Genomic DNA, 22,601 nt, shown 5'->3' on the forward strand with positions numbered 1-22,601 from the left:
GGATCTAAGGCTGATGTTTTAGTTCATTCAGGCTTCTATAACAAAACACCATACACTAGGTGGCTTATAAATAATAGAAATTTACTCCTTACAGTTCTGGAGGCTGGAAATCTGAGATCAGAGTGCCAGAATGGTGGGGTAAGGACTGTCTTTTGGGGTGCAGACTGCCAATTTCTTATGTCCTCACTTGACAGAATAGTCAAAGGATGTCGCTGGGTCACATAAGAGCACTGATCTTCATGAGGGCTCCACCTTCATGGCCTAATCATCTCCCAAAGACCCCCCCTCCTAACATCATCATCTTTGGGGGCATTAGGATTTCAACATATGAATTTGAGGGAACCCAAACATTCAGACTATAGCAGCTTCATTCCCAGGATGACCCTATCAGGTTGGTTTAGCTTTAATAGTGACTAAGAAAAAGGAATAAATGGGAAGGGAGACAGGAAGATATTGCTATTCAAGGATAGGAAAAGCAGAAAATATGAAGGTCAGACACTTCCGTGGAGAGAAGCTCAGAGGGACATAGCTGTTCTGACATGGTGGGTATTATTTCATGTGTACCTATGAAAATCGTGGCCTCCTTGCCATGGTACTAAGTGTAAAATGGGCTGGAGATACAAGAATCTGCCTTCTTCAGAGAAGTCAAGTCAACCAGACACCAGAGATGAAAATATCAGACAATGGGTTTTGGATTCCCATATCTTATAATTTAAACTTCAGTAGGAGAATGAACAGATTGTGAGGGAAGCCTTTAACAGCATGGGTGCTGAATAGTCATGTAAAAGTAGATCTCACATTTTGTAAAAGATAGAAGGTAATAACAGCAGAGTATTCAAGGATAGGAAAATCAGAAATAAAATTTCTGCTTTAATAAAATTCCCCCTTGTTGCTGCTGCTGGACATTTAAGTAGGTTAATGGGACACATTAAATAAATGACCATGGAAGCTGGGGGAAGTCTCTTCTTAGATTATGGAAACAGAGAGAAGGGGGCAGACTAATAAAAAATAGTCGTAAAGAGTGAGCAGTGATTCGGAGGAGATGAAGGTAGATAAATACAAATGGTGCCTCTTAATTTAGTTATTTTAGTTATATGTGGAGAAATGGTTTCATACTGAAATACGGAACCATTTGGTTAAGCTATGGCAACCCACCAAGGCTGCAGAAGTTGTCCAGGGAGAGACCCCCTTCTCCCGGAGGGGATGAGTGATGAGGAGGACCATGGCCCAGCATCAGGGGCTCAGTGCTTGAGTTAGCAATCGTGTGAGTCCAGAATGGGCCCTAACAGTCACCAACTGCTCAGAAAAGTGAGAGGAGGAGGATGTTAAGGCTCCTTTGAACAATCACGTTTCATCAGCCATTACATGATAAGAAGGATGACTCATTCACAGATGTTGCAGAACTTAGTGTGGACCATCATTAGTGCATCTTGCCTACATTTTCACTGCTGACTATGCCCTTGGGTACAGAAAGTCCAGGGAAGAGACATGACTTTTTTCAAAACCTGGTTTCATATTGACTTGAGAGGTCTTCCCTGGGTCACAGCTTTTGTGACATGAGTCTGAGCAATACTTTCTAACCAGTTCTCCTTATTCTTCCGATCTGCTCATCTGCTTCCTCAGAAGTTGCCCGTCATTTAGTGGTAATGAGAGAGAGGTAATATAAGCAAGAACAACATGTAAAGACAAGCACAACGATTCCAGTAATAAAAGTTTACCCTCAAGATGGAGACTTAAAAGTAGAATAAGTTTATAAACCTATGCAAAGAATACTGATGTTTTCATTCATATATGCAAGGTAAGCAATGGTGATAAGGAGAGATGTTTTCCCAATCACATATTCTAAAGACGAAAGAAGGAAAGAAAGGAAGGAAGGAAGCTTATAACTGATATTATTAAATATGTGCCCTTCTAATGCCCTTTTCAATATTTAAAACTCTGTGTCCCTATCAACAGTGTATTAAGTGTATACATAAGATACTTCAGAGTGAGTTTAGCATACATTGAAAGTATTTTATTGTAGTCATTATTTCATTTATTCAACATATATTTATTGACTTTAATAAAAATAAGACGCTTGTAATATATTCTACAAATAGGAAAATAGGATACAATTTGAGAGAATAATAGGTGCATAATGTAGATTCGGTGCTGGCTGGGACAGGCACTGCCTGGGTCAGGGGTTCTTCCTTGAGGAAATGACCTTACCCTGAGGCCCAGATCAGGAGAGGACTCAGCCAGGATGGAAGGAGAGGCTGGAGAAGAGGAAATTCAGTTCGAGGCAGCATTTACTAGTACAGTAAACCATATTAAAGAGGCAAGAGAGATATTCCTGATAGTGCTTTGGTTCTACATTGGTTTTTGACCAACTGTGAAAGGTTGTACTTTTGATTAGTACTGACACTATTTGTAGCTTGTTTCAAGAGAGTAAGTGCATATGGAGCCAGTGGCTGACAGGTGATGACTTGTGAACTCTATAAAAGTTCAGCAAAATGTTAAACTTGGGGGTGATTTCTAAGTCTTCATTAGTGGCTTTATTAAGCTTTTTGATAAGCAGAAAAATAAGGGGGGGGGGAGGAATAGAAACATACAGATGTTTATTTTTGAAAATATGAGATAATATTTGTACCCCAAGGTCAATGGCTTAAGAAGCTGAATATTTCACGCATTGCATCATTTTGTTTTAATACAGATTTTTTCCCTGAGACTTTAGTTTCCCAAAGTACAGAACTTTATAAAGATATTTAAACAATAAGTTAATCAATTAAAATAGCATGTCCTTCCTTAAGTAGGGCACATTTATGCAATTATTTAATTTGTTAGGTTTATACTAAATCATACATATAAATAAAACACTGAAAGGAGTTGTTACTGCATTGCAATTCACTGTTTAGAAGTCAGTATTAATCCTAAATTTCTGATCTAAGCAGGTTTCCTGGGATCTTTTTAAGCCATTTGGATTGTGATTTATAAACACTGGTTAGTTTCAAGCATTTTTATTAAATAATATAAATACATTACACTCTTATTTATGAATATAAGCCATACCACATTCTTAAGCAGTAACCGAGGCTTCAGATGAACTTGGTTGTAGGAAGATGGGATGGTGTGCCATTCTGTGGATTGTGTGCAGGTTCCTTGACATTTAATTTCCATATCATACAAATTATCCCTGTGTCCCACTTACCCAGTATGCACAGCACCCTCTCAGTCTGTTCTTGGGCTGTGTACCCTGTAGAACAGAACACAAGTGGAGGACAGTACATGGGGAAGATCAGCTTTGCATTGAATGTGTTTTCAGACCAATTGTTCACCTCTCTGGGGATGATTATATCATTGGGGAATATTAGTTTTTTGTTTTCCTGGGTTTGTTTCCTTCCTGCGAGGCAGTAACTCCATCTTGCCCAACTCTAGGCACGTTCCAATGGAAGACTGTGGAGTTGTCCATACAGCTGTCTTGGGGCTGCAACTGCGCATAGTGTTAGAGCAGGAGCTAGAGTTATATCTCATGTACTCTTCTTGCCAAATATGTGTTCTTGGGCAAGTCATTTACCAGTGTCCTAGTCTGTAAACCAAGGATGATAATTGTTGTGGTGGCATGCTGGAGCCAGCTCCAGTCCCTATCAGAGCCAGTGTGTGTCTCTTCCAATTCTTAGCTCTGCGAGTTCTATGGAGAGCCTGAAAATCGGCTGTAGTGGGCTAATTTACACTACCAGCTAATAAACAAAGCAAGTGCTTTTGAGGGGAGGGGGACAGGCACCCAAGAGGAAGGAGGCAGTTGTTAAACATTTATCAGATGAGCACTTCGTTCCCACCTCATAGCATTTTGTGATGGTACCTAAGGTAACACGTGGCATCTTCTTAGCACAGAAGGAAAGGACGTAGTAAGTGCTCCATCCCTTTATTCTTCTCCCCTTTCATTTCCTCTCTTTTCTTCCCAGACACATTTTCATGAGGCTTTTAGACCTATTCACCATGCTTTGATCGCTTGGTTATTGGAAGGCATTTGTTACTTTAATGTAATTTCAAAACAGGAAAGCATGTGCATCACCTAGACAGATTGCTGATTTTCTGAGGAACAAAGTGTAGCACAGAAAGGTCACGTGAATGATCCAAGCTGAAACAGCTAGTGGCGGCTCTAGATGAAGTGGTCAGGCTGAACGATGTTCTCACCACCCTATGCTGTGCTGCCTGCCTATGCGAATGAAATTATTTAGTTGTACAAAAGATAATATTAACGTATACTTACAGTATATGAAAAAGTTACCAATTCCCTAAAATAAAACTTTTTACTTATAATCTACATATACACATTGAAGTATATATAACAGTAGCATAATTTTTATGTTCTACCTTTTTTTTTTCTTTATGTCATATATCTTGATTTAAATTAACTTGCAACATTTTATTAATGAAGATATTTTTAGCTTTCAGAAAGAGTTCTTGCTTGAAAATAAAGAACAACTTACTAACTGCGAAAGAAGAATCAATGCTAAACTTTTAACTGCACTTCCTAAAGGTAAGGCTTTTTCTAAATAGTTGACCAGAATCCTGAGCATATAATTATTGTGTTATCTGGTTTTCTTTGAGAACTCTGAAACCTCCAGCATGTATTCTCCTTTGTGTCTCTTTCTGCCTCATCTAAGAATTAACCTCAATTAAACTTTCCTCTTGCACTTTTAATCCTTACCTTCCTGTGTGTTCTTTCCCTTGCATTTTAGGCATCCTCAAGTTTTCACTGGAGGCTGGGGGTCGGGGGTGGGGTGAGAAGGTTCCTAGAATCAACCTTACTTCTTTCCTCTCTCCTAGCTTTCACCATCTCCTAAGGAGGTGAGTTCTGCTCATGTGCCCATTGCTTTTCCATTCACACACCCCCTTCCTCCAGCCTCTTGACGTTTTCCAGTGTTGTGGCATTTACACTCAATATCTTGTAGCTCCCCACTGGGCTACAACACTGCGCCCGAGTGCAGACTGTCTCTTCATCACCTCTCTTCTTCCCCAAGTCGGCACTCGCATTTGTTGAATTTGTATTTTCATTGGTAAAGATGCACATGCAGTAAAATATTTTCAACTGCTATCAGTTGAGGACCCCTAGTTTTGCCTGTGAAGTGATATGAACATTACCTGATCTTTGTCTCTACCCACTGTAACACTAGCATGGGGTAGTACCAGCTTACAAACTGTCTTTTTCCTGAATGAGCTGTGTAACCCTTACTTCAGAAGAAACAGGTTTGGCACAAGGTCAGATTATTTTTCTACTTAGGAAAGGAAAAAAACAACCACCCACAAAATCAAGCCCAAAAGAAATTAGCCCAGAAAAAAAATATTTTAATGGAAACTTAAAGTTTAAAAGGTTCACTGACAAATTGAGGTACATTCTAAAGAACTGAATGGGTGATATGCCTAGACATAGTCTGGTAAAGGTGGATATTTGAAGGACCCAGGAATTTGGCCTGGTGGAGAACGCTTAAACGGGTCATTTTGTCAAGTACTTACAAAACTGTCAACTGAAATATAGGCTTCATCTAAGTTGCTCCAGAGGCCAACAGTAAGAATAATGTGTAGAATTACAAGGAGGTAGATGAGATTTCATATAAGAAGAAAAATTCTGGTAATTCATAGAACCGAGAGTGAAATACTCCGCATTGTGATCTCATCAGCTCTCCTCATTAAATGTACAAGGCAGGTCATGTGACCATGTACTCAGGTAGGAGAGAGGCTGTGAGGATTGCTACCTGGCTGAGTGTGTGGACCAGGTATGGAATGGAAGGGTCCTTGCAATTTCTAAGACTTTGTGAAAGACAGAGAAACTCTATTTGATCTGAGCCAAATTTAAAATATATGAAGATAATCAGAACAAAGTAGAAGAATGAACAGATTGATTTTAGAAATAGTTTAGAAGATTTGACTGATTAGGCAAAGTTCTATAGAGCAAAAGTCTTTTCTACCTGTATGAAGGCTCCCTCTTCCTCTCTATCCCAGTTCTTTTTTTTTTTTTTTTAATACTATAGACATTAGGATTTGAAAAATTAAAAGCAATATGAAATGCTAAGTTCCTAAAGGTTTAACAACTTATAACTTTATATGTACACATATATATACATATATGTGTGTGTGTGTGTGTGTATATATATATATATATATATATATATATATATATATATATAAATATATATATATATAAAGCCAGCAACCATAAAGGCCATAACGACCTTAACAACCGGTTGCTATGATGCCCACTGTGGCCAGCAAACTGGCCTGATCAGGGGGTAGGGCTGGCCAGCCAACCTCGCAGCCCCTCCCCTCTGCTGGCCTGCCCCTGATGGGACTCTCCCACCCCATCAAAAGCTGGGCAGACAATCAAGAGCGGGGTGGCCGATCAAGAGCAGGGCAGCCAGCCAAATGCTGCCTCCCTTCCCCCTGGCCACTCTGCCCCTGATTAGCCTGCCCCACCTGCAGCCCCTCCCCACAACCAGCCAGCCCCAATAGGAGGGCAGTTAACCTCCTACAGCCCCTCCCCCTGGCTGCCCTGCCTCTGATCGCACCCCCTACCCCAATAGGGGTTGGGGCTGGCCGGCCAACCTCCTGAAGCCCCTCCCCCCACCCAGCCCCACCCATGGCCCCTCCCCTAGGCCACTGGCCCCCAATCGGCCCCCCAACCCCAATCGGGGGCGGGGCCCACCAGCCAATCACCCTCTGCCCCTTCCCCTAGTCGGCAGGCCCTGATCTGCCAATCGGGGCAGGCCAGCTGGCCAACCTCACACCATCTCCTCCTGACAGGCCCAGCCCTGATCTGCCCCGATTGGGCCTGGGCTGGCTGGACCCTACCCATGCACAAATTCATGCACTGGACCTCTAGTATATAATAAAGTTTTAAAACATATAAGCATAGTAACCAGTTTTATTAGAAATTTTATCACAATTGGTCATAAAAACATAATTTTCACACGTCAGAGATTTTTATTTCTAAATAACAAAATCTCTAAAAGATGCTTAAAAGGTGGCAGAGCTCTGCCTCCCTGAATTTTGCCTGAATTCTCACAGTTGTTTTTCACAACCTTTATGATGTGGGCGAGCATGTTAGAAAAGACCATGCATTACAGGAAAATTTTTCATTTCATCATCATAACAGATATGTTAATAATTCTAACAGCTCTTGGCAATATAATGTTAAAAATAGGAATTAGGACTTTTAATGGCAGAGTTTTATGTTTGTTTAGAAGTTTCTTTCTCTTCATTTAGTGAGGGTTTTTGCTTCTGTGAAACTGAGCACTAAATTGATCTTTGAGTTTCCTCTCAGGGACTTCCTTTAACTGTGTCACCAACAGGTAATCAGGGGATTTAAAAATCTTTACCTATATGAAGACTATAATATTAAAATAGATTTTCCATTTAGTAATTATGAAATGCACCAGATATATTACTCTACCTTTTTAATAGCTCCTCTGAGATATATTTTATATACCATTCAGCCCATCCATTTGAAGGAGGCTGTTTCAGTGGAATCCATAGGGCTGTACATCTATCCCACTGCCAGTTTTAGAACATTTTCTTCACCAAAGAGAAACCCCACACTTCTTAGCCATCACCCCTTCCCCTTAAACACTAATTTTGTAATTAGTTATTTTATAAGCTGCTTGTCTTTACGTTAGTGGCTTTCATCCAAGTGTGAAGTTAAAGTGCTTCCTCCTGGGGCAGAGGAAGGTCAGTCTTCAGAATATTCTGGACCTGGCCTGTGCTCTCCAGCTGTCAAACGCAGTGTAAGAGAGATTAGTTCTTGGCAGTCCCCCTGCCACTTATGTTTCTTTAGAAGATCTGTGTACTCAGGTTTGGAGAACTGAACTCCACAATAACTTTACCAGAAAGCCTGTTTCTTAGAGCTAATGAAGAACTTATGTTTCCCAAGAAAAGCACCTGGCAGACCTGAATATTGGTATTAAATATTATTACAAACCAAACTAGGCAGTTAAATAATTTTATGTAGCATTATAGCCCTGATGTCAAATCCCCTCAAATTGTCTTACTTGGAAAATAACTGACAAATTCCCATCAGAAATCACTAAAAATATAGACTCATAAATACATATTGTGCAAGCAAGGGCAGCAGACTAAAATATGGGTATGATAAAGGGATAATTTAGTGCATGTCAAAGTCTTAATGTCTTTGAAAGCAAAGTAGAAAATTTATTACAACAGAAGGTAAATCAGCTGTGCTTGTTTATATGTGGATTACTATTAATCACTATTACCATTTCCTGAACCATTTATGAATTATATACATTATGACACAGCATACAATCAATTCAATTATGGCTGTGTAATTGGATTTTTAAAATGTTCTTATTCCTTATTTTTAGGAAATATGAAGAATTTAAAGATATAGGAGCATCATGCTGTAACTTACTCTTAAATGGTTCATAAAAATGAATATGTAAATATGTGTGCATGTGTTTCATGTACATACAAATATACATATGAAGAGAGAAAAGAGTATAAAAATAAACCAAATATAGTAAAATGTTAACATATTATGAAGGATGTCTCTTAACTTTTCTGTAAATCTGAAATTATATAAAAATGTTAATCCTCACCCAAGGATATGTTTTAATTGATTTTTAGAGAGAGAGGAAGGGTAAGAGAGGTGGGGGAGAGAGAAACATCAATTGATCAGTTGCCTCCTATACGCATCCTGACCAAGGATCAAATCTGCCACCTAGGTATGTACTCTGACCAGGAATCAAACCCATCACCTTTTGGTGTATGGGTTGATGCTCCAACCAAGTCATCTGGTCAGGGCTGAAAATTTTAAAGGAAAGAAAACTTCTTTTGATAGACCATGAACAATAATAAACTATTATCAAGACTATTAGGTAGAAGATAGCTGTGGTAGAACCGTAGGTATATCTATAAATGAAACAGTGGACTGACAACATTAGATTTCTACAGCAAGGGGAACTATTATAATTTCCTAGTGTTAGCTTTTATCCAGTGTTTGTGATAAACCTGACCAGATTTTAGTGAGAGGACCTGAGGAGGACTACAAGTGCCCATATGAGGGGTTTGTTTTTTTCCTGGAAAGGGGTGATAAAGAACACATCACCAATTCAAATAAAGCATCATTCTCTTTTATAAAACTGAGGTCTTTTTCCATGGGATAGATATATTAGAATAATTATATTACATGTTGTTTTACTGACTTTACTTTTAAATTATATACTTGGGGAAAGGAAGCCAAACTCAAGATAGCTGTTACTTCTTTTTGTCTTCCACATCATTCCTTTCTTCTCTAATCTCATGTCTATAAGAATGAGGCAAATCTTGATAATGATAAATATATTTGTAAGAAAGAACAGATTGAGAGGTGATATTTTTGCTGGAGGATTTTTTTTTTAACTTTTCTAATATACTTACTGTAGATTTTCACTAAAATCAATAAGCTCACTGATACATTTAAAGTATAGTTTGATTTATGACCTCATTGCATTTCTCGGTACATGATCAGAGAGGACTATAAGATTTTAGGCTTGAAATTGTTTTGAGTTTGAATCTAGGCTTGATTGAAAAGAGTGCAGTGATGGGCTAGTGGTGTCTGTCATTAGTATACCCTATGGCATAATCTCGGAACAGACTGCCTTTTGGAAATATCTGGGCTGAGTTCAATGGTTCTCAATCCAGGACAGTACCATTTCAAGGGGGGCTTTGCAAACTCATGGGAACATTTTTGTGTCACAACAACTGGAGATGATTTGGCATTTAGTAGGAGAGCCATGGCTACTCACCATCCTGCAGTGCAAGGCTTACAACAAAGATATTGCCCATTCAAAAGGCCATAGTGATCTGTGATCTACCCCAGAGCCAGCCTTCTGTGAGTCTGTGACCCTGATGCGGTGCACCTGTATGTCTGCTAAATGCTCCCCCAAGACTTCGTATACCTGGCAGTGAATGGCTAACAGGGGACAGTGTTCACTGCTGGGTTGCCCAGCCTGTTTTGTTCAGAAAGTACAGAGATGGAGAGTAAGATAACTTGGCTTACCTGCCCTGTCCCTCTCTTTCTTCTCACTGCCCCAGACTTCTTGGGCTTCAGTGTCTGTGATGAACTATATTCTGACCATCATTTAGCTTGCCCCCTTCTCACATTATCTTAGTCCTTATAGAATACTGAAACAGGGTGGTAATGGCAGTAGGAAAAGTATAGTTTTGTTGTGGGTGGAACATTTGCATAATCTCACAATTAGTAGATCTTTCCTTCTAGAATATGGGAAAAAATAATGTTAGGAAAGAGCTTGTTGTTTAGCTTTCTCACTGTACTGCTGAGGTTACTTTTTTTCTTTAGTTGCATATTTATAGAAAAAAATTAAAAATTTAATGACTTAAAAGTGACTTTCACAGTCTTAAAAAATCATATGTCTTAACTTTTCCCAATGGATATTATATGCCACTCTATGTGTGTTATAGTAATACTACTGGCCCGGTGCAAAAAATTCATGCACTCAGTGGGGGGGGGGTGTCCCCCAGCCTGGCCTGTGCCCTGTCACAGTGCAGGAGCCCCACGATCCATCACGCCAAAGAGGTAGGCCCCACCTACCCATCTGGGGCTCCTCGATGGATTGCCCCAAAGAGGTGGCCGGAGCCAGGGGTCCCACGCCTCCGCGCTGCATGAAGCCGTGGGACCCCCAGACCTCGTTGTGCGGAGGCCTCCGCTGGGCCCCACCTCCGGGCCGGGCCACACGGAGGTCTGCGGACCCCCGGCGAAGGTGTGCAGAGGCCTCCGCCGGGCCCTGCCCCCATCCCCAATGCTGCAAGTCCCTGCCCACCTGTGCCTGCTGCACATGCAGCCTCCTGCTGATCGGTCGTTACACGTGAGGGCATCCCAACCATTTGCATATTACCCTTTTATTAGTATAGATAGATTTTAGCCTTACCTTGTCATATGCATTTTGACTGCTATAACAAAAATACCATAAACTGGGTGGCCTACAAACAGCAAAATTTTACTTGTCACTGTGCCAGAGGTTGGAAGACCAAATCAGGGTGCCAGCAAGGTCAGGTTCTGATGAGGACCTTCTTCTGGGTTGCAGACAGCTGCCCTTTGGTTGTATCCTTTATGGTGGAAGGAGAGAGGGAGCTCTGTGAGAGCACTAATTCTAATCCTGAGGCCAGAGCCTAAGCTCTTCCAAAGGTTGCACCTCCAAATACCATCACTTTGGGGAGCAGGATTTCAACATATGAATTGGGGGCAGGGGAGGTTGGGGACATAAACTTTCAGACCATAACATACCTAGTTGAAGTAGGTTTGGGGGAAAAAAGGTAAGTGGCATGTGCATGTCATTGTGCTACTCAAGACCCTACAACCATACTCTATTTCTCAGGTACGGTTTTGAGGCATAGGCATAAGGCATACCTTTGAGAGCACTTGGAATTTGGTTTCAATAGCTTCTTGAGCAGTCTTGTAAAAAATACAGCTCCATCCTCCACTTTAAATAAATAATTGATATTCTTTGGCTTATATCATCTCACTAGAGTTAATTTGTTAACTGAGGAGCCATTGTTAGCCAAGCTTCCCGCAAAGGCAGCAGGGTGAATGCCCCATTATCATTATACCCTTGTCTTCTAAATAGGACCATAATTGACATAGCAGGGCAAGCACACCTCTGCCTCTGGCTACTCTGGTTCCTGGGAAGGCCAAGTGAGAGAGAGACTCTTTTGAAGCCAACAATCTTAACAAAAGTCAACCTAACTTAAATATTAAGGTGCCTATCATTTAAAAATAAATGAAAAAAACAAGGCTTGTACCTCTGAACACAAAGGATAGTTAGTATAAAAGCCATGTGTGTGCGTGTGTGTGTGTGTGTGTGTGTGTGTGGTTTTGACTCATTACTAAAAATGACCACTTTGGAAAAAAAAAACAACATGTAGCAATTGAAGCAGTTAAAAATTAACTCAGCCTTTAAAAAGTTTGTGGGTCCTGGGGACTGTCAGTGACCCCTCTCTCTAACCCTTCCTGAGTCCTCCATAGGAACCACTCAGATGAGCCCTCATAAATTCCTGTGACTGAGGAGGAGGAGGCCAGAAGAGAGACCTTTATTCTCCACAAAAATTGGGCTATTTCTCCAAAGAAACAATTATTTGGCATCTTAGTGATATCTTTGTAGTTAGTATCACATTAGATCCTTGCAACATCACATCAGAACATTCATCGGGTCATCCAGTATTGCTAGGAAAATTACAGTAATCACTTTGTCCATCATGCACCTAAATTATAGCAAGGAAACACATGTTAACATTTCCTCCCAGGGAAAGCCTGTGGGAGGGGCTGAGAGACTGTGTTAATATTCATGAAATGTCGGTACCACTGGAAACACAATTAGGTAGTTACAGATATTTACAGGTTAAATGATAGGGTGAAATAGGAGTGATGAGTCTTGGCTGGTGTAGTTTGCTGATGGGTATGCGGAGCGGGGGTAGGATGGGCCATAGTATTAATCTCTACTGTTGCAAATGTCAATGAAAAGCTAAAAATATTTCCTAACTCTAATAACAACTAAAAATAGTTACTGAGATTTTTGTTTGCTAGGGAGATCTTACTAGTTAGGCCTCCTCTGACTTCCCTGAATGAAATGCACCTTGCTGTTGTCACTGTCCCTTATTCTTATGGTTTTACTTCTTAGCCCATCCTGTGTGTGTGTGTGTGTGTGTGTGTGTGTGTGTATTTGTGTGTAAACTCTCATTTGGTACCTGCCTGCCTCACTAGAAGACAACCTCCAGGAAAGCAGGAACTGTGTCAGTTTTGTGTGTCACTGTTACATGGGGAGCCAAGAGCAGAAATAGGAGTTCAATAAATATATGTTGCATGAAGGAGTAAAATGAATGGATGACTGGTAAATGCTGGACTACTTTATTCTTTTATTTTGTTTTAGTTGCAGAATTAAGAAACATCTTTGAAGCAAAGAGGAAAGAATTTTTAAAAATGAAAAGGTAAGTGATATATTGTATGTAATTTGCAAGTAGAAGAGCTTGGCAAAGCAGTGTTCAATTTTCCCTTAGATTTGATTTCCATTTTTATTTATTTATTTATTTATTTATTTATTTTGGTGTTTTGCACAGAAAAGAAAGAATCGCCAGGCGCTTAGAAGGAATTGAAACGGACACCCAGCCCATCCTCTTGCAGAGTTGCACAGGGTTAGTGACTCACCGGCTACTAGAAGAAGACACGCCCAGATACATGCGAGCCACAGACCCGACCAGCCCCCACACCGGTGAGCATCCCTGGTGGCCATCATCAGGCAGGCTGCTCCAGCATAGCCTTTTTATCTAATGGGATTGGAAAGTGAGATACTCCACAAAAGTAAATTGTGTAGGTGTAGTTATTTATTATTACACATATTTGTTAAAAACATCAACAACACATTTATGTCCACTCTGTATTCCTCACAGGACTGGTTGAGGGCAGCTCCTGTGTTGAGCATCTGCCCCCTGGTGGTCAGTGCATGTCATAGTGACTGGTCATTCTACCTGTCATTCCGCCATTTGGTTGATTTGCATATTAGGGTTTTATTATATAAGAGTAGAGACCCGGTGCACGAAATTTGTGCACTGGGGGAGGTGTCCCTCAGCCCAGCCTGTACCCTCTCCAATATGGGACCCCTTTGGGGATGTCCAACTGACCATTTAGGCCCTATCCCGCCTGCCTGATTGCCCCTAACAGCTTTAGCCTTCCAGCCTGATTGCCCCATAACCACTCCCCTGCCGGCCTAATTGCCCCCAACTGCCCTCCCCTGCTCACCTGATTACCCCCAACTGCCCTCCCCTGCTCACCTGATTACCCCCAACTGCCCTCCCCTGCTGGCCCAATGGCCCCCAACTGCCCTCCCCTGCCAGCCCAATCACCCCCCACTGCCCTCGCCAGCCAGCCTGATCACCCCCAAATGCCCTCCCTTGCCAGCCCGATTGCCCCCTAACTGGTTGCTCACCCGCACCAGCCTGATCTCGCCCCTAACTGCTTGTTCCCCCATGCTGGCCTGATCTCACCCCTAACTGCTTGCTCCCCCATGCTGGCCTGATCACCCCTAACTGCTTGCTCCCCTGACGGCCTGATCGCCCCTAACCACCTCTGCCTCGGCCCCTGCCACTGTGTCTTTGTCCAGAAGGAAGTCAGACATCCAGAAGATGGCCGGTTGACCTGGTCTAATTAGCATATTACCCTTTTATTAGTATAATCTAGAGGCCTGATGCACAAAATTCGTGCAAGAGTAGGGCTTCCTTCTCCCGGCTTCCAGCACCAGCTTCCCTCTGGCACCAGGACCTGGGCTTCCCTCCAGCACCAGGGAACCAGGCTTTCCTCCGGCACCCAGGACCTGGGCTTGCCTCCAGCCACAGGCAGGCACCTGGGACCAGGCTTCCCTTGCAACCCTGACTTCATCCAGAAGGACGTCCAGTCTAATTTGCATATTGCGCTTTTATTATTATAGATTAACCTTTTATACACACGAGGGTTTATTTCTGGCTATAAACTTGGTACTCTATTTTTAATCCTTCGTGTATGTAATTTTTAAAATCTTAGTTCTCAAGTTTTCACGCCATAAATGATCAGAAACTATAGAGATATGCAAACCAATAACATCATGCAGTGAGACCAACACCCCTTTCTGGGGGAGAAACCAGAAACCATCTATACTAATAAAAGCCTAGGTGGCCCTCGCACCCTCGCGCCCTCATGTCATCACAAGATGGCTGCCACCACATTGTCACAAGATGGCCACAAGATGGCTGCCACAAGATGGCCAGAAGGGGAGAACAGTTGGGGGCAAACAGATCAGCAAGGGAGGGCAGTTGTGGGGGACCAGGCCAGCAGGGGAGGGCAGTTGGGGGTGACCAGGCCAGCAGGGGATGGCAGTTGGGGGCAACCAGGCTGGCAAGGGAGGGCAGTTGGGGGTGAATCAAGCTGACAAGGGAGCAGTTAGGCAGCGATCAGGCTGGAAGGCAGAGGCAGTTAGGGGTGATCAGGCAGGCAGGCAGGCGAGCGATTAGCAGCCAGTGGTTCCAGATTGTGAGAGGGATGTCCAACTAAACCAGCAGTTGGACACCTCCCAAGGGGTCCCAGATTGGAGAGGGTCCAGGCCGGGCTGAAGGACACACCTCCATGCACGAATTTCGTGCACTGGGCCTCTAGTCTATATAAGAAAAGCCTAAGCGACCATTATGGCAGAACGACCAGAATGACCAATCGCTATGATGCACCCTGACCACCAGGGGGCAGACACTCAATGCAGGAGCTGCCCCCTGGTGGTCAGTGTGCTCCCACGAGGGGAGCGCTGCTCAACCAGAAGCTAGGCTCACGGCTGGCGAGCGCAGCGGCAGTGACAGCAGCCTCTCCCGCCCTGTGGCAGCGCTAAAGAGCAGAGAGCAGGCAGGTATCCCCTGGGGGTCCCGTGAGAGGGCACAGGCCGGGCTAAGGGATTCCCCCCTTAGTGCATGAATTTCATGCACTGGACCTCTAGTGTATTATAAGACCATTTAAGCATCACATGTTAGTGAGAAAAGGAAGAGTTATTCAATAAATTTTTCTTGGAAAAATGGGTGCTTGTGGGGTGGGGTGGGGTAGGGAACATATTTCTCTTCTCACTTCACACTAAATATAAAAGTAAGTTCCAATTAATTACATGATTAATTTAAATAAAATAAAAAACATGAAAATGTAGGTGAATACATAATTTAAGTTGAATTGAAAAGGACTTTCAAAACATAGAAACAGCTGTGGAAATCACAAATGACCAGGTCAATCGACTTGACTACATAATGATTAACATCTGTACTCCAAAGAAAATCTTACAAGTAGACTTCACAAGAAAGTTAAGCAAGTTTGAAATATTTATAAGATAAAGACTCATGTTCCTCCTATAAACATTGACACAAAGCAATAAAAATGACACTATGAATTAATAGAATACAGAGCAATAAGCTTGACCAGGTATTTCAGAGAAGAAAAAGATAATACAAATGACTAGTAAACAATAGAAAAATGTGTTTATTCTCTTTTTCTAGTAATCAAAGGAAATTTTAAAAATTAGCTAGCCCTCAATGTTTATAAGAGGAGAGTATATATTGCAGATTCAAGTGTAAATTGATGTAGACTTTATAGAAATTAATTTGACAGTCTAGCATGTATATTAAAACAGAGTGCAGCCACTGTTGAAAACAGTATGAAGTTTCCTCAAAAAATTAAAAATGGAACTCCCATTTGACCCAGTAATCCCACTGCTAGGAATATATCCCAAGAAATCAGAAACACCAATCAGAAAGGATATATGCACCCTTATGTTCATAGCAGCACAATTTACAATAGCTAAGATTGGGAAACAGCCCTACTGCCCATCAGCAGATGAGTGGATTAGAAAACTGTGGTATATCTACACAATGGAATACTATGCTGCTGTAAAAAAGAAGGAACTCTTATCATTTGCAACAGCATGGATGGACCTGGAGAGCATTTTGCTAAGCGAAATAACCTCATCAGAGAAAGATAAATATCACCTGATCTTACTCATTTGTGGAATATAATGAACAACATAAACTGATAAACAAAAATAGAGCCAGAGACACAGAAGCATTGAACAGACTGTCAAACCTCAGGGGGAAGGCAGGGAGTGAGTTTGGGGGTAAGAGATCAACCAATGAACTTTATGCATGCATATGAGCATAACCAATGGACACAGACAGTAGAGGGGTGAGGGCATGTACTGGGGGGTGGGAGTAGCCAGGGAGTGGTCAATGGGGATAAAAGAGACATGTAATACTTTAAACAATAAAGAATTTAAATTAAAAAAAAAAAAAGAGTGAAGGCAAAAAAAAAAAATGTTGTACCTCCTGATAAAGCAGTTTTACAGGTCTGTTGAGATAGTAATCAGGAGAATCAGACTGATTAAAAGACAGAAACAACTTAAATGCCCAGTAATAGAAAAAGGGTTAAATTAATGCGCCTTTCCGCCTTCCCACGCTACCCAGAGGCCCGGAGTGGCTGGGGTGGTGCAGAACACCTGCGTCGTCACCATGAGGATGACGCAAGCATCCCACCCTGCCCCCAGCCGCTCAGCACCTGCGTATGCAAATTAACCTCCATCTTCATTTGGGTTAATTTGCATACTTACTCCTGATTGGCTGGTGGGCATCATGAAAATACAGTCAATTAGCATGTTACTTTTTTATTAGGTAGATTATTATAAATTAGTGATTACTGGTGATTTGGACTTTTACCTTCCTATGTTTTCATGGTAGACATTTTCTATGTCAAGCATGTGTGCTACAGTTGGAAAAATCCACTTCTATTTTAAAAAACCTGGTGAATACTGACATGAGCCATTATTGTTATGGTTATTCTCAGATCCTATGAAACCACAATTTCTCACTTGTCAGATTACAGCAGTTCAAATATCATCTTTTTCTAGAGGGCTCTGAACTCATCCTCTGGTCTCACACATAAAATATTAAACTCAGAAATAAAAAACAGTATATTAGTAAGAGGATATAAGCCCTGGGCAAGGACTGAAGAGCTCTCAGGAATGAGGGACTGAGCTTTAGTTTAGCCCTTGCTTTACATGACTTGTAGAGCCCATAGAACATTCCCAGCCTTTATGTATTTCACTGCAGATCTCTAACCTCCAACATCCCAGGTAACCATGTACCTGATACACCTGTGTGAGAAACTGGTCCTTCACAGCCTGTGTGCTCAAGTGTGTATTATGTACATAACAGAGTATAGTAAATATATCTTTACTTAAATTTATATTTATTATTCATGTGATCTTCTTGTAGGCCGATCAAATGAAGAGGAAGAAACTTCTGATTCTTCTTTAGAAAAGCAGACTCAACCTAAACACTGCACAGAAACCTCAGGTGTCCATGGTGACTCATCCTATAGTTCAGGTATGGACACCCAGGGTCTTGAGTCCAAAGCTGAAAGGATTGCAAGGTACAAAGCAGAGAGGAGACGGCAACTGGCAGAAAAATATGGGCTAGCTCTGGATTCTGAAGCAGACTCCGAATCTTTGTCTCGATATACCAAGTCCAGGAGGGAGCCAGATGCTGTTGAGAAAAGGGGAGGAAAAAGTGACAGGCCGGCTGAGTCAAGCAAAGATTTCAGTTCTCTATACTCCAGCACGGAGATCCCAAGGCTCAAAACCTGCGTGGCTGAATCCCAGGACTATGCCCTCCATGCCAGGGATGGTGTTTCCAACACAGAGGTGCTGCTAAACATGGAAAACCAAAGACGAGGTCAACAGCTGAATGCCACTGGGCAGCAGGCCCTGGACCTGCCCCCCACAGTTGAGAGTTCCTCATCCTTCCAGTTTTGCGGGCAAGACTGCTCCTTCAGTGAAGTGCCAAAGTCCCCAAAGCAAATGCACAGCATGCCCCTCTCTTCACCTGGGCAGCCAGCCTCCCCAAGCCACTCTGGTGACCCGCCACTCCCTGCTGAAGCTCGATCAAGGTAAGCATTCAGCCCTACTGACCACTTGTCTTCTCATGGCCTCAAAGGTCTTAGAGTCTGGGTATTCCTGGCATTATTTAGAATCTGGGCTCATATATATGATGTTTTAATTTTCACAGTATCAAAACAGGTTCTACCAAAGCAGGAAGCCTTATTATTATTTTTTTTAATAAACTAAACAAGTGCCATGGGAGCACTTTCATGGATGCCTTGTTTTAGGGCCCTTCTTTTTACTGGTTCTCAACTGCCTTTTAACGTTGTCTTTTTCCTTTATTTGTTTTTCTGTAATCATACCCAAGACTGTTTGTTGATTGCTTTTGTTGTCATTTAAAATCCCAAAGTAGAAGGACCACCACTAACCAGTGGAAGGGTTTCGGTTTAAGGTATGAGATGTGACTACAGTATATAATGACGATAACTATAACATGTAGTTATGTGATTATATCAACACACTAAGAATATAGTTGTTTGTAAGAATGCCTTATTAAAAAGATCAGCCATTAAGAGACATAACTGTGTAATAAGATCAACCAGAGACAATACAGCTCTCATTTGGAAAAATCGGAAAAGGCATAAAATCAGAAAGTCAAATACCAGAAGAGAGTATATGTTTCTAAATTTAAATTTCTAGATTAAATATTTAGGTTTAATTTAAAAAGTGTGGTGACCATCTTTAAAATGTAATTACTTAAACATTCTACTTTAAGGTTTGAGGTAATTGTCTAGGTCAGCTAGGTCTAAGTAAACTCAAAAGTGTATTTTTTAGCTCAAGCAGGCATTAGCTTCACAGGTGAATTGAGAAGGGGTGAGAATCTAAGGTCAAGCAAATTTACTCTGAAGAAAAAAAAGGTTGGAAAATACTTCTATTTATTTCACATAAGGACAGAGCAGTAAATGTGATTGCTTTTAAGTAGTGGTATTACATCTAAAGCAGATCATTTTAATCCAATCTTCAGTTCTTTCTGCAGTTGCTATCTTAGCCACAGTTTGAGTAGCCTCTTTTACAAAGTATCTTTTCAGCTACCTGGACTTGCAAGCTGGAGCTCTCTGATACTCATCATGACAGAATAATTTCACATACCTGAGAGGGCCCTCTAAGAAAAAGAAAGAGGTTTTGTGATCTTTAACATTTGAGCTTTTCCTCCACTCTTATATTATGATGTAAAGCCTTAATATGCCACCTTGACTTCTGGGTTTTGCAGTATGAGAAAAAAATTTCATGTGTTTTAGTAAAGGTCCGTCTTTACTCACTTGATCATCCACACTGAAATATTTAGTGACATCAGCTTCAAAGATAGTTAAATGCTATAGATCCTGAGGTTGTATTTTGAGAGCCTTTGTTCAGCCTTTGGACTTTACTTGACATTTAGGGACTGTGACCTGTTGTCTTATATTTTGAAAAGAAAGACTGGTGTTTGGGAAATTTGCATTTCATAGTAGAAACCGTGTTCTTGGCTTAATTAATTTCTATCAAAGAAAATTTTTCATGTGCTCTGTGAGAAAGACAAAGAAACCTAACATTCCAATTTAGGAAGAAAGAGATTTACAGTGACCTGGTTTTAAAAAAATAATGGGGAACCTATGTTCTGGTTGCCATATTATGAAAATTGTTTAAGCTGTTATCACAGTATATAGGTTAGTCATCTGGATCATCCTATCTAATAAAGCGGGAATATGCAAATTGACTGTCATGCCATCACAAAGATGGCAACACCCACAGCGGAGGTGAGGTTTCCATAACACAAGATGGCTGCACCCACAGCGGAGGCTGAGTTCCCGTAATGAGCCTTAACGAGCAGTCAGCAGGGACCTGAGGCTGCATGGCGCTAGGCTGGGGCAGGGGACCTGAGGCTGTGCCCCCCACCCTGGGACCAGGCCAAGGGACCTGAGGCTGCACCCCCCGCCTGGCAGGGCCTGACAGGGGACCTCAGGCCACGTCCCCTGCCCGGCGGGGCTTGACGGGGGACCTCAAGGTGCGCCCCCACCCCTGTGCTGGGCCAGGGGACCTCAGGCCGCTCCTCCCACCCTGGCGCTGGAGGACCTGAGGCTGCGCCCCCTGCCCAGCGGGGCTTGACGGAGGCCCTGAGGCTATGTCCCCCACCCGGCAGGGCTTGATGGGGGACCTGAGGCTACGCCCCACGCCCGGCGCCAGGCCAGGGGACCTGAGGCTGCACCCCCCTGCCTGGCGGGGCTTGACAAGGGTGGGGCCAGCTGGGTCTGGATCTTGCCCAATGGGGGTGGGGCTGACTGGGTCTGGGTCTCGCATGATTTTTAGGCGCTGCGTGTGGTCGGGGACTTGACTCTGGGTCCTGCAGCGTGCCCAGACTCTGACAGGAGGAAGATTTTTGTATACATTTTACGAATTTTCTTTCATCTCTGACACTTCTATTATAGAGAAAGGGCAAATAGCAATATTAAATTATTTCCTCTAATTAATCCCCTTTTAATGTGCATGAATTTCGTGCACCGGGCCACTAGTATGTAATAGATTCTTGGTGATATTTTGAATCAGTTGTAATAATAATTAAAGCTTAGTTTAGTATTTCAGGTAAAAAGATAGGATAATTAATAGTTTTGTGTGGGTTCAAATCTTAATATTCAAAATATTATATAACTTAAAATCTTGAGATACTTCTTTCTAAGTTATTTCAAGAGGAATATTTCCTAGAAGTTTCCTAAGCCTAGTCTTAGCCTCACATTGCCTTACCATAAAGAAAGGCTTAAAAGAACTAAGAAATTGTAAAGGAGTTCTTGAGGAAGCACATGCTTTATTTTATTAAATCATTCAAGGTATACAATTCTATGACTTATAGGCAAAGAAACACAAATCATTTCATATATAGACAGAAACATCTGATCTATCTATCTTTACATTAAAAATAGTGCAAAAGTGCCCTAGCTGGTTTGGCTCAGTGGATAGTGTCAGCCGGGGGCTGAAGGGTCCCAAGGCATGTGTGGAAGGCAACCAATCAATATGTCTCTCTCTACATCGATATTTCTCTCTGTGTGTCTCTCCCCCTCCCTTCCACTCTCTCTAAAAATCACCTGAAAAATATCCTCGGGTGAGGATTAACAAAAAAAATACTATTAATAATATAAATACTATTAATACTATTTTTAGTGTGACAAGTATGACATTAAAAATAATTAAGATTTATTTTGTAATGACACCAGTTGTTCATCTTGAACCATTCTTTGTTAATTCATTCAGCCCCCTGTGGATTTTAGAATAAAATTTAAAGTCATTTGGGGCCATGGATTATTCAAATTTTTAAAAATCTGAGCTGATACTGTTAGAAATCCTGAATCAAAGCTCTTATTGAATTTGCTACTTTGTGTATCTCTTGATATTAAAAAAATAAATAGCCCTGGTGGATGTAGCTTAGTTGGTTGGAATCCCACACACCGAAGGGTTGCAGGTTTGATCCTGGTCAGGACCTATGCGGGAGGCAACTGATCGATGCTTCTCACATCGATATTTCTCTCTTTCTCTCCTGTCCCTTACTCTCTCTCTCTAAAATTAATAAAAACATAAACTTAGGTGAGGATGATAGATAGATAGATAGATAGATAGATAGATAGATAGATAGATGATAGATAGATAGATAGATAGATAGATAGATAGATAGAATTTTAAAATGTACCATATTGGTTACTTCTGAGTGGAAACACTTTATCCAAACCCACATCTGCTGTTTTCCTGAGTATCAACTGTGACTCCCTGTTCCCAGTGAACTATGCGACTGGCAAAGGGGAGAATGACATCTAATTTTCTGGTGGTGATCTATTCTAGAAAACCCTCATTCATTTTTTTTATTGTTGCTCTACTTCAATCTTCATCACTCCTTTTCTCACTGAATAAATTGTAATATTAGTGACCAGAAAATGATTCTAGTGGTTCCATGCAGTGATGATGCTGAAATTTGACCCGAGACAGCTGCCACTGGTAAAAGATGGTTTGGGCAGGGCTCCCTGTAACAGCAGAGAGCTGTGGAGGGCTCAGGATAGGCCAGGGCAGCCTCCACAATGAACCTTTTCTGTAACACTGTGTCATGCAGACTGGGCCACCTAAGAAGTAAAGGGGCTTATGCTGCCTTCTGATTGCATTTGTCTCCATTGA

General features: G+C 41.7%; 1 protein-coding gene across 1 annotated transcript in view; it reads left to right on the top strand.

Annotated features, from left to right (window-relative positions):
* The first annotated feature begins 4,506 nt into the window (after positions 1 to 4,506).
* SVIL (supervillin) overlaps positions 4,507 to 22,601 on the top strand; it is a 108,203-nt gene continuing 90,108 nt past the window's right edge. Inside the window, exons 1-4 of the mRNA XM_054716600.1 lie at positions 4,507 to 4,519; positions 12,918 to 12,975; positions 13,105 to 13,256; positions 17,809 to 18,481. Of these exons, the coding sequence (XP_054572575.1) occupies positions 12,968 to 12,975; positions 13,105 to 13,256; positions 17,809 to 18,481 (833 nt within the window). The 5' untranslated portion in view covers positions 4,507 to 4,519; positions 12,918 to 12,967. The remainder of the gene's footprint in view (positions 4,520 to 12,917; positions 12,976 to 13,104; positions 13,257 to 17,808; positions 18,482 to 22,601) is intronic.

Source organism: Eptesicus fuscus, chromosome 5 (assembly GCF_027574615.1).
Source record: "Eptesicus fuscus isolate TK198812 chromosome 5, DD_ASM_mEF_20220401, whole genome shotgun sequence".
Taxonomy (NCBI): domain Eukaryota; kingdom Metazoa; phylum Chordata; class Mammalia; order Chiroptera; family Vespertilionidae; genus Eptesicus; species Eptesicus fuscus.